Consider the following 18144-nt stretch of genomic DNA (forward strand, 5'->3'; position numbering starts at 1 on the left):
CATATCCAATGATGTGGGCCCCATGTTTTCCTGGGGCCCACATCATTGTGCATAGTTGTGTCCTCCTGGGGAGGACACAACATCATTGGCAGAGTTGGGTCTTCCTGGGGAGGCCCACATCATTGTGCAGAGTTGTGTCCTCCTGGGGAGGACACAACATCATTGGCAGAGTTGTGTCTTCCTGGGGAGGCCCACATCATTGTGCAGAGTTGTGTCGTCCTAGGGAGGACACAACATCATTGGCAGAGTTGTGTTGGCAGAGCTATGTGCGGCTGTCCAGCACCTGACCAGCTAGCCAGCTAGCCGTATCCAATGATGTGGGCCCCATGTTTTCCTGGGGCCCACATCATTGTGCAGAGTTGTGTCCTCCTGGGGAGGACATAACATCATTGGCAGAGTTGTGTCCTCCTTGGGAGGACACAACTCTGCCTAACATTTGTTGAATTTATTCATTGTATTATTTATTGGCCTGCTATGTGCGGCTGTCCAGCACCTGACCAGCTAGCCGTATCCAATGATGTGGGCCCCATGTTTTCCTGGGCATGTCGCCCCTATGTCCACCTTGACATCCTGAGGTTGGCGTACGTCCCTGGTCTCCACTATTAACCACAGATACTCTGGGACACTCTTTTATTCCTTTGTAGGTACCGCATTGTTGTTGTGATTTCAATGTTCCTACTGTTTTAGATGTTCACAGACTGTAGGGATTGATCCTTAATCATTACTGAATGACACAAGTAATCCATGTGCAGGGGGTAGATTGTGATTCTAATTTTTGATACCGTAACCTTTTAATGTTCACAAATATTAACCATGTGCTTGCATTACATCATGGGACTACAAGTCCCACGCTGCGTTTTTTAGTTCTTTCCTTTTGAGATCTAATTATGCACGTGATGACCAAACAACATTGTATAGTATACAGTGCTTAGCCAGGGGTCCTGGTTTCCTTGATACATTTTAACTATTGTATTTTATTAGTGATTTCCACATTTAATTGGAGATTGACATTTTCATTTGCTGCACGAAATTACTGTTCTCGCTGAAGATTAAGAGCCTTATTTTGTGATTACTGTTTTCCTTCTGGTATTGTTTCAGATTGTGTTTAGTGCATGCACTATTTTGAGTTTTACGATATATAACAAATATATTTTATATATGAGACAACGTTAAAAGTTTTGGTTTGTACATAAAACGGGAATGTAATGGACTATCCAGTCAGCAGCAGTAATAGTAAGCAGACCCTGCACTAAACATTTAGTTTAACACACCGGATAAAATAATGATGTTTTTTTTTTATCATGATGTGTACCGTACATGGAGCTCATTCCAGGATAATAGATTCAATAAAAAGATTAAGGACATAAAGTTATAACACAAAGATCTCTATACAGATTGATAACCTTACATCCCACTTTCGGTAATTTATACCGATTGATAACGTAATCCACTTTCGGTAATTAGAAATTGTAATTTTCTAGGATACTGAAAGGATTCCTATACTTGGGAGAAAGATCTAGGTCAAAGGTGAAAATGGACAGGGGAGAACCAATATTCGACCAGCCTTGTACATAGCTGACAGCAAAGATATTGATTATATTCATTGAGAGAATGGTTTGTTGGGTTAGGTTGCCATAAGATTCAGAACCTGTAGTCAAAACGAAACACAAAGAAATGTCCTGAACAGCGGCTGCACGGATCGGAGGTATGGGGCTGAAGGCAATGAGAGGGTTGTGAACGCCAGGAAAAGCGGGTATAGAAAAGAAAAAGTAAAAACATACCTTCTCGCCACCGCCTCGCCGCATTTCTACTCCGTAGTCCCTCGCTCAGCCTGAAGAGGAAGCACACCCAGGCTCCCAGTCAGCCAATCATAATGCTTCCTTAGTAGGGTTGTGTTTAGTCCGAGCACCGTGGTTCAGCGCTCAGACGCTGACTGGAAGCCTGGCCATGTACTCCACGCGGGCTGTAATGCAGGCTGCATGGAGAACATGCAAATACACATGATTGTTTGGCCGGCCCAAGAGGGCAGGCCAAACAGTCATTGCGCTAGCACTCCTCCCCTGCTCCGTGACCAGAGCAACCCGACAAAGCTGCCGCAGTAGGACAAAATAAAATGATAATAACTCGAGTTATTATCTCTTTATTTCACTTCTAAAAAGCAGTGGGGCGACGCTCAACCGCCTTAATGAAGGAGCCGCCTCTGTAGTGTAGTTCCTATTATCCCAATAGGCTCTGCGCATTGGAATAATACCTCCAATAGTATAGACCTAGACCAGACGTTAACTAGGTCTTCTACTGTCGATATTAGACTTAAAGTTTTGGGTTTGCCAGCTAGCTCAGAGTTCACTAGAAACTTTCTCGAATAGGCAAGGAGGAGTTGAACCTCCCTGGATAGACAAGAAGGGATTTAGTTTCTGACAACCATAGAACATGACAACTTTGCTCTCCCCTAATCAAGAGTGTATCTCTAGAGTCGTGTGAAAACAAAAGACAACTTATTTTACTCAGTCAGTACGTGCATTCTTAGTTTCACCAGATTGTAGAGAAAAGGAAGAGACGGGCGTGTTCAATAAAAGATGTTATTTATTGATCAGTCTCTTTTCTCGTACAAGAGAAATGGATCGATATTATCGCAATACTTATGGTTAAGTAAAGTGCATACAATAAAAGCAGAATTATAAAATAATACTGTAAAAACATTGATATGGTTTCTAAGCCATATGGTGGTTTAAAATGGATAAAATAGATACATACATATAAACATTTGACTAATCGTACTCAACTGGTGCTTCTAACTACGCCTACCCCAGTGTACCTGACCTAAGCCTAATACGTGGGCAGGGATAGAAAGTAGCAGTTTAAGTTAAGTTTGTTTTGCCAAGTGACTGACTCAAGAATTCTCTGCAAGGGGTTATTCAGCTCTGTACCTGAGATCTAGGATGGTTGAGGGATAGTATCTCTCGTCTTTGGTCTCGATATTCCAGGCTGCCTGCAAGGGCTGCTCGGAAGCGCCGGAGCTGGATTTCTCGGCAGGAGAAAGGCAGCGTCTCGTTCTCAGCGCGTCAGGAAGGCGGGGCAGCGTCAGTGGGCTTCGCTCTCTGCTGAGCTTCGGCAAGTCTCGCTGCTCCGATCTCGTCACCACCGCGTGTGTTTGCTTAAGGCAATATCGGTAATATTTATACCTGTAAGGTGCCGAGATTGACGTAAGGATGGACATAGATAAGTCAATAAGGATGTCATACGAGCTGGTCGTTAGCACATTCTTTTACTGAAGTTCTTTGAGAAATCAAAACAATGGCCGCAGGGATTTTCCCAGGTTGTCATAGGTTTGATTTGTTTTGAGAACTCCGTATGCCTTATCAGGGGCTGGAGGAATATTGCTTGCCTAATTAGATGGCAAGCGTTATGACCTAATCAGATAACGCGCTCCTGTGCCGTGGTCTGGCGTAATCAGATAACGGTTTCTGCATCATGGGATGGCTGCTAGTTAATTTGTTAACCAGAATAGGGTCAGGAATAGGGGGATCGATACAGAACCTATAGGAATACTTCACACCCACTCCACGCTAACTATGGCCATATTTACGAATCTAGGCATAGTAAAACATACTGTAGAGTATCGTGTATACCTTACCACCCCAAAATACACATAATGCATTTTGAAATTATGTAACATACGGGAACAAAATAGTCATATGTACTATATGCACTCAAGCAGTAGAATAATGCTAAAATAATCACGCATATGTATACATTATTAGTAATTGAATATTAGAATTACACATGAAATGGCTCTTAATACAGAAGAAAAGTTCGAGACCACTTCATCACAGTTCAAAAATATTTATGAACATACCAGCGGGCAGCTAATGTCTATGAAGTTTCTAAAAATAGAAATTAGTTCTCTAAGAATAGTTCTTACTTTAAGCAGAAGAAAAGTGTCCCGTAAAATTTTAAAAAATATTTTGCGGCTGCTAAAAAAATTGCTGTCCGTGGACTGGAGGAAAAGTTGATCTTGCTACTTTATTATTAAAGTTGAAGGCCAAATTCAAGGTGTCGGGAACGCCGTGTGCTAGCTTGTTCAAGAGTCATTATTTCTGCTCTGGTGAGAACATCATATCATTGAGACTGCTGAAAAAGCTGTCAACAGCTTCCTGTGAGAGTTCCACTAACTCGGAAAAGGATGTAACCATGCATTCATGTGCATGATTGTCTCCATTGACGTTTTGAGTAGTATTGCTGACAGAAGGTTGTACCTGATCGATGCTGCTTTCATCTTGATCTTCACTACCCCTTAATCGTAGTGGTGAAGTTTCCACGAATGCCGTCATCAGGATTGGCAGCCGTTGAGGGCAGCACAATGCATGAGCCTTTACCGGACCCAACAATGTTTCTGCATCCATTGGCGCATCCGATTGTAGCGTCAGACAGGTGTCCAACACGCATTCTTCTCCGCACAGCATGCACCTTAATACAGGTAAAACACATCTTTGCCATATCGGCCGAAATGAAAGAAACCAAGTCATGTTCAGGTCTCTAAGCCGGGTTAGTCCCAGGATTTTTGATATCCGGTCCCGGTATCCAATGGCTCGGATTGTTTCTTCCCTTGTCGCGGGTGTTTTGTCTGTGACATGGTTTGCCATAACGAAATATAAGGACTAAGAATAGGATTCCTGCAATTAGTCCCAAAATGAGTGGAACTCCTCCAAAAATCGAATGCACGAAGTCTGGAAAAATACCCAGTATGGCTTAGAATGGTGTTAATGCCATCGAAAATACTGTCTTAAATACATTTGAGACTCCACTGGTATCAGAAATATTTAAGATTTCATTCAGGATTTCTGCGAAATGTATGGGGGAATTAGTTGATAATAATGAGTGAATCTCTGCAGTCCTTGCGACTAGGAGATCATACGTTTCTTTTGATGACGTGAGCCTGGTCGGCGTCTGAAGAAGCACTGTTTTCATTCTGCTTAAAGTATCAACTCGAATAGAAGTAATTTTCAAGTTAGGCCATGCCCTTGCCTCCCTGTCTGGAAAGGAGCTGGGGAACAATAAGCGTCCACAGCACATGACCTTCGCAGTCGTACTAACGAGATAAGGAACCCCGGGCAGTAGACTACAACATCTGCGATCCACAATTAGAATGTAACTCCCGTTATAGAGTCTTTTAAAGAATGGTTCTGTCTCTGTTGCAGGTGTGCCTAGCTGGTGACATGAAAGGTTATTTGAATTCCCTTCACAGGCTCCATGCAAACTAATTCCATTACACAGAAGTGTACCGCTTAGTGACCTCGCACAATTATTGCCACTAAGAAACACTTTCTGTCCTTTATTACTGACACATGCATGTGAATAGGGCAAGTTCCATGTTGTCTTAATGTACCCTTTACCCAATTTTTCGTACATGCCAGCCTGTATATATTTTTGGCAGTATTGAAACCTGAAAGTAGATATCGGAATATTAATTATCCCATGTATTATCCATTCAATGACAGGTCGTTCTGACATTGTCAATGGTAATCTCTCGAGTTTCTCAATGCTCAGGATTGTATAATCAGCACCCTTTTGTGCCATACTGATTTGTTTATCAGTAAGGTTAAAGATATTGAATAGTGACGTTGTGTTGATTAAACGCCAAGGCACATAGCCTGAACGCAGATTTTGTAACGTCCAGCCAAGCTGTACAATAGAACGCAATTGAGACTGACCGTGTTGTAACAACAGTAAGTCTTGCGATATTATGTCGATTGCTGATGACACAATGCTGTCCAATGAAAAGATTCTGGAGGACAGAGTCATTAACCCATTGTCCACTACAGAAAGCGATTTTTCCAAATTAATACGGTCAATTTCCCGTATACTTTCTGCTGTCTCAATTTGAGTTATCTTCCAGGCCTCGTTGTAAGCTGCATATATAGAGGCTGCTATGAAGCATTTTTGATGCTGTTTGCGCGGTCCCATAATGAAATCACGCAAGTCAGCACCATCAGTAAGTAAAGTTAGGTGTTGCTTAATCTCTGTCAGTGTGGAAGTTTGTAGCCATTGAAGGCAGAGTTTGCCCACACTGTAGGTGGTGATTATCCCTGGGTGTTGTCTTTGGGAATATCTAGGGTCTGGCCTGGTCAATGTGAACCCCTGTGTTTTGTTCAGGAATCTGTCTTGACAGTTATTAGTATCTGTGGGCCAGATCAACCATTGTTTCCAATCAGGATTTGTTCTGTTTTGGTTTAATACAAAGTTTACGTCTATCTCTTCATCTGCAGAGTTATTGCTGTTCATTGTTGGTTTTGGAATAGACGGTTTATTTAAGTCTTTGATTTTGGCTAATCCAAGACAGGTAGTTTGTTGAATAGTTTCATTCAAGAATATAATTTGTTCTGGGATCATGCAGGCTCTAAACAATGATTCTATACCTTGTACTTGCCATTCTTTTGTACCCCAAACCCTTTTTACTTCAACATTTTTGTCCCAATAATCAAAACCAAATGTATTCATTTGTTCAAAAAATGAGTCAGAATATATCAATTTCGTGTTTGTAAGCATGGTTTTTGTTCCTGTCCTATTTGACAATTTGAAATAAAATGTTTCCGCATTACTTGTGTTGAACCCTGAAAAGTATGAATATTTGTCATAAAAGGTTCTTGAGCTTCCTTTTGGAGGGGTTGCACAATGTTCCCATTGATTATAATTTAAAACATTTCTAGGTTGTGCTGATTTATGTAAAAAATGGTTACCATAGTGGTTGTAGCAGTACATACTGTCATAATTAGATGAACCCTGCAAATAATCATGTTTGGTAAATTTAGCAGACATCACTAGGTCAGACATCATGTCATTAATACTTTCAAAGTCCCAATCATCAGCAAATGAGTTTGGTTTTACAAAGTCACTCAACGAGATCTTGATTTGGTGTGGATATTTGAGGATTTCAACCGGACCATAGATTTCATAGTCAGTATTGTCCCATGCTACCCCACCCGGTATAGGATTGGCTGTGAAGTTGACTGAAGAAAGTTCTCTTTTCTCGACGTGTGAAGACGTGTGTGGCTTGAGGATCAAGTTGATTTTCTGGCTTGCTGTGTCCATTTTTGCATATTTTCCCTCAATGAAGCATCCCAAACATAGTATCATGATGAGCCAAAGTATCAGGATAAATACACCAAAGGACACCCAAAATTCAATCCATGGAGAAATCAGATAGGTTTCTTTCAGCTGTTTCAAAAGTTCCTTAGCTTTGTCTTTAAAAGTTTTTGTTGATGGCTGTGTCTTTGATTCACTTAGATCTTCAGAAGAATCATCAAAGTTGATGAAGTAGCCGGATGCCGTTCTGTCTATTGTTCCAATTGCTTCAGGATTACTGTTTCTTGCAGCTTCAGCATATTCATTTGTTACTTCATTGTAGGTTGGTGTGTCTCTACTAAATGTTTTTATTTGGGTTTTCAGAGGTGTGAGTTCCTTTGCATTGTTGCATATTCCTTGTTGTTGTTCTGTAGGCGTTTCGAATGTGATTAGCCTTTTAGTTAGCACCTCTGTACTTGTAGCAAACCTCGGTGTTCTACTACTTATCGGGAGTCCACTTGGCCTACTGTTTGTTATCGGCCACATGATTGTGGTTTTACCAGGTTGATGGATATAACTCGGTTCTCCTTTTTACCAGCAAGTGGCGGTAGTACAACTGATCTCGTCCCGTTGATGGACAAGACAGGAACTGCTTTTCTGTAAGAAGGCCCAAATTCCTTCTTTACAGCGATCTTTTCTCTGACTAGATCCCCGATTTTTGAAATCCAGACAGGTCTTGCTGGGACAGGTGGTGGTTCTTCAGTGGTTGTTGGCTGCTGTTTCAACTTTATGTTGCTCAGGTCTTTTCTTGTTTCGTTTAAGTCCTGTAAAATAGCCAAACGACCTTTGATATCAAAGCTTTTTTCTTTCACCACTGAAGTCTGACTGTCAAGATCTAAGACTAGCATCCTAGTCCCAAACAGTAATTCGTACGGACTGAATCCCCTCAGAGAATTTCTTGGCAAGTTGTTTAGACTACGTTGGACACTTATTAGATGTTTGACCCACCCAGCTCCCGAACCTAATACCTTTGCTGTTATAGATTGCTTTATGCCTTGGTTTTTTCTTTACACCATCCCGTATCCCTCAGGAAGGAAGTGAGAAGAATCCCGCTTTGCTATGCTCATTTGGCCGTGCTTTCCCACAAGCTTGAGGGCTAAAGTGAAAACATTGGTCAAACGTAGCATGCTCCTAGCGTATATGCCATTTAGACTCGCAAATCTTTGTATAACAGTTCTGGCGTCAGCCGATCGCTGGGGCCACATCCATATGAATCTCGTGCATGAATCCACTGCCACCAAGATATATTTATAGTTACCATCCCTTTGTAAGGGACCACAGTGGTCCAGGTAAACACAGGCTAATGGTTTATCCGAGATTAGAAGGGGCGTCTGTGCTGGTCGTCTTACTGTTGATACTTTCATTTTTTGACATATGTCACATTCTAGAACATAGTTCCTGGTTTGTCTTCTCATTTGTGGCCACCAGTATCTCTGTTTTAATAACGATACTGTGGCTGAGACGCCAGCATGTACAGAAGCAAGTCCTTCGTGTGCCGCTACGATGAGTCCTGACCTATGTTCCATGTTTGGAATTACTCTATCCCCCACTCCAGGGATTCGAGCAAATGGAACATTATTTGCATCAGTTATGTATGAGTACTTTACTGGAAAGCCTTTCGGGAGTGTTTCTATTGCATCTTTTACTGTAGCGCTGACAGCTTGTAATATATCGCTGTCTATTTTTGTTTTTGACCGAGTGATGGCAGCTACGGAAGCCGTTTGCACAGCTGCCTTCGTGGCCTCATCAGCCAATGAATTCCCTGCAACGTGAACGCCATCACGTTGATGACTCAGTGTATGTATCACGTGAGTCTTTGGTAGTTCCTTTTGTAAAAGAACTACTTGTTCCCAAAGCATTTTATGCTTGATTGTGCCTCCTTTTGCATCCTTAAAACCATTCTGAAGCCAGATCTGCAAGTATTCATTGTAAGACTGAACGCAATAATACGAATCACACACTATGAGTGTGGGGAATTCTCGATCGGTATTTTCAAGCGCCATCTTGAATGCTAGTAGTTCTGCTCGCTGAGCTGTACAATCTCCTAGAGATTGTGTTTTAGTGACCGCTGGTTTGAATTTCCCATCGTGCCAGCGACCTTTTACAATCGCACACGCAGCACTGTAAGCTTGTTTACCTCCTACTGCGGGTTGTGCTGATCCGTCTGTATATATTATACAGCCGTAATGTTCTAGAGGCAGAATTTCGGTCGGCGGCGGACATTCGAATTCGTATTGGAGAAACTCTTGTGTTTTTAAGTTAGGATCAAATTCGTATGCCACGTCTGTTGCAGCAAGAGAATTAGCCCATTGTATCCATCTCGGATGGAGCGCTTTAGCATTCGGTATGCTTGCTTTTGTTACAGCCTCTAGGGCTGGTATCGGTGTAACGATTATTATTCGTTTACCTTGTGACAGGGCTCGTTCTTTTGCTATAGCTGTCTGTGTTGCAGTAAGAATTTTTTCCGTTGGGCTAAATTTCATTTCAGCTTTAGTGTACAAGTGTGATTTGAATGCAATTGGTACCTTTTCTCCCTCATTAGAGGTCAGGTATGTGAATCCGCATCTTCCTGGGATGACTCGAATCACAAGGTTGCGTGTGTTATCACGTGTTTCTAGTTTTGTTTTAATTAACATCTCTGTTTGTAAGGATCTCAGAATTTCTGTGTGTATTTGACTCCAATTGGTTTTTTTTAAATCTGGTTTTATTAGATCATAAAGGGGTTTGACCCTTTCTGCGTAATTTGCAATGTATGTTCTTCCGAAATTTAGGAAGCCTAGAATTGACTGTAGGTTTTTTAGTGTTCTAGGTGCTTGGAGTACGGCACATTTCTCTAGGAAATTGTCAGCCAGGCTTTTGCCTTCACTTGATAATTCATATCCTAAGAACAGGACTGTTAGATGGGCAATCCAAATTTTTTAAAGTTGAATTTGTAACCCTCTGCCGCGAACCCAAGTATTATGGTGTTCACTCTCTTCAAGTGAGTATCCAAGTCATCGTCTGTTAGGTATATGTCGTCGACATACGATAATGCTTCGTCATCATATGTTTGTAGTAACTCTGTTACTCTCGCTGAGAATAATCCTGGGCTGTTCTTGTACCCCTGGGGTAACCAACAGAATTCTTTTTGAGCGCCATTTATTGAGAACGCTGACAAGTATCTGCTCTCTGGTGCTATATTTTGACAAAAGAATCCATTAGAGATGTCTAATGTTGTTTTATATTTTTTGCGCACTATGTTATTCATTAGTGCAGCACTATGCGAGTTTTGTACTGCAAAAGTTTTGCAACATGAGTTAAGGTGTCTGTAATCCAAAACTAGACGATATGAATTGTCTGGTTTGGAGACAGGAAACAAAGGGTTGTTCATTTGTGAGGTGCAAGTTTCAATCACCCCCTGGTATTCTAGTTGATCTAGAATTTCTTTTACCTGTTTTTTAGCTTCTTGCTTGATTGGATACTGCCTTTGTGCAGTAGGTTGTGATTTTAACTGGATTTTGTGAGGAGGAGACTCCTCATCCCATCCTACATGATTTTTATATAAAGCAGGAGCTTGAGCTACTGCCCACTTTCTTGCAAGTGTATATTTTTTATGAATTGGAATATGATTTGAGAAGGCAGGCATAATTATTTCTTCGCCATGTGGGCACTCCCTGACGAACTCTGGTGGCCAATCTTTTTCAGCTAGAAGGATGTCATAGACCTTGGAGAGATTATCCCAAAAAAGGCCCCTTATTTTCCTAGTCTTATCCCCTTCTATACGTAAAGTTATTTCATATATTTTGTGAGGTTTGCTAATTCTGGTGTCTGCAGTTTCCACCTGAATGTATTAATTCGTGTCCACTGTCTCCAGATGATTCATAAGGACTTTGCGTGCTATGCTCACTTCTGCTGCGCTGTCTAGCATTGTCTGAGCCCACTCTCCGTTTTTCAGCTGTGTCCTCAGTATTCTCGGCATTGTTGAATACTTTAATACTGGCTACCTTTTTTGGAAACTGTAATTTTTTATTTGGATGAGCAGGTTCCTTGTCTTTGGACTTGACGTGCCCTTCCCTGGGTTCCGATCGTCCTCTTCTTTCCGATTTCTGCGAGGAAGTCTGAAAAGATTGAGAGGGACGTGTATCAAAATCTTGATATCTATCCGGTTTCTTTATGTTATCCCTATTTCTAAGGTTGTATTTTTTCACAGAGGGCTCCCTTTGGGGAGACTTGGGTCCTTGTCCGGAGATCTTTCTCTCCGCCGAGGAGACCTTCCTCTGGACTGGAATCTCTTTTCTTTTGGATTGGATTGTTTGTTTCCATCCCAGTTCTTCTTTTGACTGTTTAGATTATTTTTAATAAATATTTTTTCAGGACTTTCAATTAGTTGGGGCTTTACTGGTATTCCACCCAAACTATCTCTACCTAGTTCTTCATAGGATTTTTCTATAATTCTGGCAATTTCAGCTGGTTGGTCTGCTATATCGGTCTCTTTTAACCTCTGGCGGATCGCCACATTCGCTGCTTCTCCTTTTATGTTGGCTAGTAATATTGCCGAGACCTGCTTGAAGTCTTTTAGTAATTTCATACCGAGAGTTAAAGCGGGTTCTGGACCGTATTCGTCTTGAATTTGTTTTAGCACATCTGGTATTACCGACATGGATGGTACACCATGTGTTTTTGTGTAAATGGAAGCAAAGACTGTACCCCAAGTGTCCCAGTCCTCCACGTGTGGTGCGATTCCCATTGGAAGACAGATAGTCAGAATCCTGTGTTTATCCACAGGGGTGGTGTCTGGAAACACCGCCTCTATTTGGGTGATTTTTTGTGCTAACCAGAATGGTATTTGTTCCCGTTTAGCTGGTACTTTACCTAGGCAGGACTGTATGTTCTGTGGTGTAATTTTATTTGTGTTCCCCTGATGTGGGGTCAGCTGTGGAATTTTAACTACAGGTTGGATGGTTGAAGTCCGCATTACATATTGGACTAGTTGTCTATATATTTTAATTAATTGTTTTAGTTGTACTAAAACATCTGCTGCAGACATTCTTTCGATGTCTGGATGTGGTGTGTATCCGGCTAGGACCGGCCACGTTGCTCCTGGTCTACCTAGTGGACCGAGCCTGGTGATGTGTTTGTTGTGTTTTAGGGCGCCATTAAACAAGAGCAGGTGCTCTTGGAATTTAAGTGGTACTTCTACTTCCTCAAAAGGAGTGTACTCATTAGGAGGTTCCTCTATTTTATAATAGTGGAACTCCTTCGTTACAGCATTTGCTGCTGGAAAGTTTATGCATGAATAGAATACCTCTGTCTGCCGATATTCGTGTGCCTCAATTACGAATATGACTGTACCACCTCTTGGTGTCAGTCCATTTTCTATAAGTTTTAACGTTATAGATCTTCTTATGTTGACCGGGATGAGTTTTATATCCGGGTCCGCTTCTTGCATAGTATTATCAGCTTCTATTAGTTCAGCTGCTACTCTAGCTCTCTCTCTTTCATCATCACTTTCTGGCATTTTACTGTCAGGAAGGTTATTCTGTTTGTTTGCAGATCAGGTTTCTTGTGGAAACAAAGATTAGATGCACAATATTTTGGAACAGTGTATTCTTCAACGTTGATTGAACCAAGAACCATACATAGGAGTTCCCTCCTGCGAGGTTTGGCGGATTTTACCTCTCACCCACTCCAGACGTCTTTGGAGTATTATGGGAAAAAGGGGTCTGAGTGAAAGAGCACGACTGAGTTACTCTAAAGTCTTGCGTTAGTTTTATCGCCTATCCAAACACGTTGGGCGCCATGTAGTGTAGTTCCTATTATCCCAATAGGCTCTGCGCATTGGAATAATACCTCCAATAGTATAGACCTAGACCAGACGTTAACTAGGTCTTCTACTGTCGATATTAGACTTAAAGTTTTGGGTTTGCCAGCTAGCTCAGAGTTCACTAGAAACTTTCTCGAATAGGCAAGGAGGAGTTGAACCTCCCTGGATAGACAAGAAGGGATTTAGCTTCTGACAACCATAGAACATGACAACTTTGCTCTCCCCTAATCAAGAGTGTATCTCTAGAGTCGTGTGAAAACAAAAGACAACTTATTTTACTCAGTCAGTACGTGCATTCTTAGTTTCACCAGATTGTAGAGAAAAGGAAGAGACGGGCGTGTTCAATAAAAGATGTTATTTATTGATCAGTCTCTTTTCTCGTACAAGAGAAATGGATCGATATTATCGCAATACTTATGGTTAAGTAAAGTGCATACAATAAAAGCAGAATTATAAAATAATACTGTAAAAACATTGATATGGTTTCTAAGCCATATGGTGGTTTAAAATGGATAAAATAGATACATACATATAAACATTTGACTAATCGTACTCAACTGGTGCTTCTAACTACGCCTACCCCAGTGTACCTGACCTAAGCCTAATACGTGGGCAGGGATAGAAAGTAGCAGTTTAAGTTAAGTTTGTTTTGCCAAGTGACTGACTCAAGAATTCTCTGCAAGGGGTTATTCAGCTCTGTACCTGAGATCTAGGATGGTTGAGGGATAGTATCTCTCGTCTTTGGTCTCGATATTCCAGGCTGCCTGCAAGGGCTGCTCGGAAGCGCCGGAGCTGGATTTCTCGGCAGGAGAAAGGCAGCGTCTCGTTCTCAGCGCGTCAGGAAGGCGGGGCAGCGTCAGTGGGCTTCGCTCTCTGCTGAGCTTCGGCAAGTCTCGCTGCTCCGATCTCGTCACCACCGCGTGTGTTTGCTTAAGGCAATATCGGTAATATTTATACCTGTAAGGTGCCGAGATTGACGTAAGGATGGACATAGATACGTCAATAAGGATGTCATACGAGGTGGTCGTTAGCACATTCTTTTACTGAAGTTCTTTGAGAAATCAAAACAATGGCCGCAGGGATTTTCCCAGGTTGTCATAGGTTTGATTTGTTTTGAGAACTCCGTATGCCTTATCAGGGGCTGGAGGAATATTGCTTGCCTAATTAGATGGCAAGCGTTATGACCTAATCAGATAACGCGCTCCTGTGCCGTGGTCTGGCGTAATCAGATAACGGTTTCTGCATCATGGGATGGCTGCTAGTTAATTTGTTAACCAGAATAGGGTCAGGAATAGGGGGATCGATACAGAACCTATAGGAATACATCACACCTCCAGTTCTGAACATTGAATAAAACAGTTGCACGAGATGGGTACCATTATTTTCCATATTGACTGGATTGATAAATCTAAGTCTAACCATTACCAAGACACATCCAAATACATTAGGTCGAGAAAAAAGAAGCAAAATCTGCATGTTAGCTAGAAGTCACTTAGGCCAGTATCTCAGTGCAAGTTCAGAAATCTGGGTAGGGGGAGGATGGCTGTGTTTTTCTTTGGTTGTTCAGTATTAAAAAGTCAGTACTATGTCTTTGGAAGACCAGGCACAAACCAAAGGTTGTGTCCTGGATGAATGAGCGTACGCTGATGGATAGTATGGAAATTACTATTCTTGGGTGCAAGGGGGCACTTTATACATTTGAAAAAATGCATATATACAAAAAAAGCAATAACTAAGGCAAAGTAGAAAATAAAACAGTTGCTCATAATGTATGTGTTAAATCAGGCCCTAGTCCAAGGCATACATCTAACCCTAAATTGTGTATCAGTTGGAGTAAATGGTTCGGTAAGGTGGTGGCCACAGTGAATAATAAAAATGAGAGTACCAGGATTAACCCGTAGAAAGATAAAGGCAAAATATTTTTCATATTGGATAGTATGACAACTGCAGATACAATGGAGGAATAATTGCATGAAAACTTAAATGGAAATAGGCTATAAAACGACTGGCTGGTAAATCAAGAGTTTGGCTCCACTGAGTAATTGCTTAGTTCTTTATTTATTTATTTTGCTTTGACTTTTTTGTGTTTTAGGGCACAGGTTCAGTTTTGTTTATCCACACAAAGGAATGGAGTCTGTTTCAGTGCGGAAGCATTATTGTAGCACACAATAAACTATAAACACTATTAAAAATAACAGAGAAAGAGGGATCCTTTCACAAAGGTCTTTAAAAAAAATGTGAACTTAAAAAGTAGGTTGAAACACTACTCCCTGTGTGTGCGCATGTGTGTCCTCTCAATCACAGTGTCGGCTTCAACCTGAATAATGGCTGTATGTTCGCTTCACTTTAGGTGCACAGTAAGGACCCACAAATATTGGTGTTCACGATACCAATTTTCGAGCCTCTGCCTTCTCAGTATTACATCCGAGCTGTATCTGATAGATGGCTTGGAGCAGAGGCTGTGTGCATTATCAACTTCCAGCATCTTATCCTACCAGAAAGACACCCTCCTCACACAGGTAAGAGCTGTAAAATAGCACGGAAGTCGAGAGCTTTCATTTCAACTTGTGTATCAATGTTTAAGATAAAGGCAGTTTTGTTTAGTTTCTTGTTTATAGAATAATCACATTTTGTATGTTTTAGGAGTAAACGGCTTGATAAACCTGCAAATCGACAGTTAATTAAATCCTCAGAAAAAGGGGTTCAGTTAATTATGCAAGTATTGAATTAGGAGCAGCCCTCTGCAGATGCAGAAGACCTTGTGGACTGAGCTAGGGGGCGAAGGTGATTATTTTTGGTTCAGAAGAAAGTGAGAGTCCTCCCACAACTTAATATTGCTGTTATGAAATTTCTTTAGTGCACCTATTTCCCGATAAGGGTGTCCTGTTGCTTGGGAAAAAGACAGATGCCTAGATGTTTTTTGCCATCTTTTAAAACATTGATTAACAAGGAATCTTTTTAGGGGGGGAATTCTTCAGTTTACCAGATAGAAAATCGAAGGAGCGGCGAACTGGGCGGGGGTAAAGTGCGGCAGTGATATGCCAGATTGTAATTGTTTAGAGCCAATTGTTCTTGGCTGAATGTAGTGCTTGCCTAGGGGCGATTTGGTGAAAGTTGTCGCCTGAGATAAATTGGGTCTTGTTGATGAATTATACAGTGGTAAATACCCAGGTCTTTCAATGCCTCACATGAAAGCCAATGAAGCCACTTAAGGCCATTATGAGATAAGAGATCTCACTTGGAGTCTTAACATGAAGCAACTTTTAAAATCTGCTGGAGAAGCTGCAAGAGATAACATGGTAGTCTAGATAGAGTACATTGCAGTAGTCTAAATGAAATAGAAGACTGCCTGCACCACTGCTTCGTGAGGGGATACAGGCAGTTGGTAAGGTGCTTTACTGAAAACAGAAGCAGCATATAATAAGTAGCTGTTCATTTATTGACTTGAATATCAAAAAAGATGGTGGCATTACAGAAGATGCCTGGATTTCAAGCAGATGAATTAGAAGTATGTAGAGATTTCTCAATTGAGTGGCCAACCATGTGGGGATCAAGATGGACAGGGAAACACCAAAACTATGACTTCTCTTCTTATCTCTATTCAATGTGATGAATTAGAGGTCTGCATTGAAGCCTCATCGTGTAAGCAAGATTGAAACTTAGTTTGAACTTCCCAAATACTGATAGATGCCACAATGTGTGTATCAGCAGCATAATTGAGGGGAAACATGTTTTGACGATGTTTGCTAGAGGACGATTATAAAGATTGAAGAAGGTCTACTTAAGGAGGAACCTTGAGGAATCCCACAAGGAACTCATGTATGCTTATTTTTGTTTATTTATGGGATGGTTTTTCAAATGGGTCTAAAGTTATCTTCACAGACTGTAGTCTGATTACGTTTGAGAATTTGTGCTCAGTGTAAGTTGAATGAATGAAGGTTCCTGTGTTTGGTGAATGTGTTTGATTTGTGTGACAAGCCAGATTTGTTTTCACCTCAAAATATCCTTCGTTACTGCCAGGCTGCAGATTGCCTTTTACTGGCTTTCACTCAGGAGCTTGATGTGTTTCACCAAAGACCCTTCTCAATGCTTCCATGATTAGCTTTATTTTGCTACTGTGGGATAGTGTTCCTACTGCCAAGAACTGTGCAAGGCTCTGCAATGTGGCGTTGATTGTGGCGCGGCGAGATATAATCGGATAAAAGTGGTGCACTGGGAGGCAAAACTGAACTGGAAAGAAAGTATGGGACCTATGGCGAGACTGAATGAGACACGCCTCATTTGGCACGTGATGGTGCAAATGTCTTCAATGGGACTCCAGTACTGAGAGGCTTGGGTGAAAGCTAGCTGGGTCTAACTGCGACGGCATTGTGGTCGTGGGGGGCATGGGATTCTGGGGCTCCACGTTTGCAGTTTTATTTGCCTGTTTGCGAAATAAAACTCAATAAACAGTTGTTAAAAAAGAACTGTCAAGGATGTTTAGCCCTGAGGCAAAATAGCTTTTTTACCTACTGGTGCACTTCTATTGACCTATTTTTCTGCCCATTTGGTTTTGGCGCTACAACTGTGTGGGGTCCAAGAACTGCTGCCTTGATGCATCTTGTGGAAGTGCAGGCCTTGCTCAAATATAATGATCTGTGTGCACTTTAGTAAATGTTTTTTTATATTTCATTCTTTCTTTGTGATTTAATGAACATTTTTGCTAATCCTAAAACTGTACTTTTTGGAAAAAATGGCAGGCATAAACTGCCAGTTTATAACTCATCCAAACATGTTACTTTGTGAATATAAGGATGGTAGTATAGGATAAAGTATATTTCCTGTTTTTCAAAACAATTTCTGCTGCAATATCTTTTTCTATGCATCCTTTCAAATAACATCAACCCCTATAACATTTTAAAATAGTTGTACTCTATTTTGAATTAATCTGGATATGTACAGTATAGGGCTCATAAGCGCCTTCATCAAAGCATCTCTTTTAATATGCTAACCGTGTTGTGGCACAAAACTGCAGTTTTGCTTGTGGGCCAACCCTAACACTGACCATCCTGGACTCAGAAGTGGATAATGGTTGCGAACCAAGTCCTTTCAAATATTTTATGGACTTATATGGGGAATTACATCTAAACTACAATCAATTTCTGCACTACCATCAATGAAAACATTGACTTACCAAAGCAGCATGCAATCACCAAGCAGTTATTTCAAGTTCTACCCTT

At 41.2% G+C, this 18144-nt stretch overlaps 1 protein-coding gene across 1 annotated transcript in view; it reads left to right on the forward strand.

The window, feature by feature from the left end:
• Positions 1–18144, forward strand: part of ASCC3 (activating signal cointegrator 1 complex subunit 3) — a 2002173-nt gene that overhangs the window by 1463980 nt on the left and 520049 nt on the right. Inside the window, exon 24 of the mRNA XM_078648375.1 lies at positions 15276–15444. Within this exon, the coding sequence (XP_078504501.1) occupies positions 15276–15444 (169 nt within the window). The remainder of the gene's footprint in view (positions 1–15275; positions 15445–18144) is intronic.

The sequence above is a fragment of the Lissotriton helveticus genome, chromosome 6 (genome assembly GCF_964261635.1).
Source record: "Lissotriton helveticus chromosome 6, aLisHel1.1, whole genome shotgun sequence".
Lineage (NCBI taxonomy): Eukaryota > Metazoa > Chordata > Amphibia > Caudata > Salamandridae > Lissotriton > Lissotriton helveticus.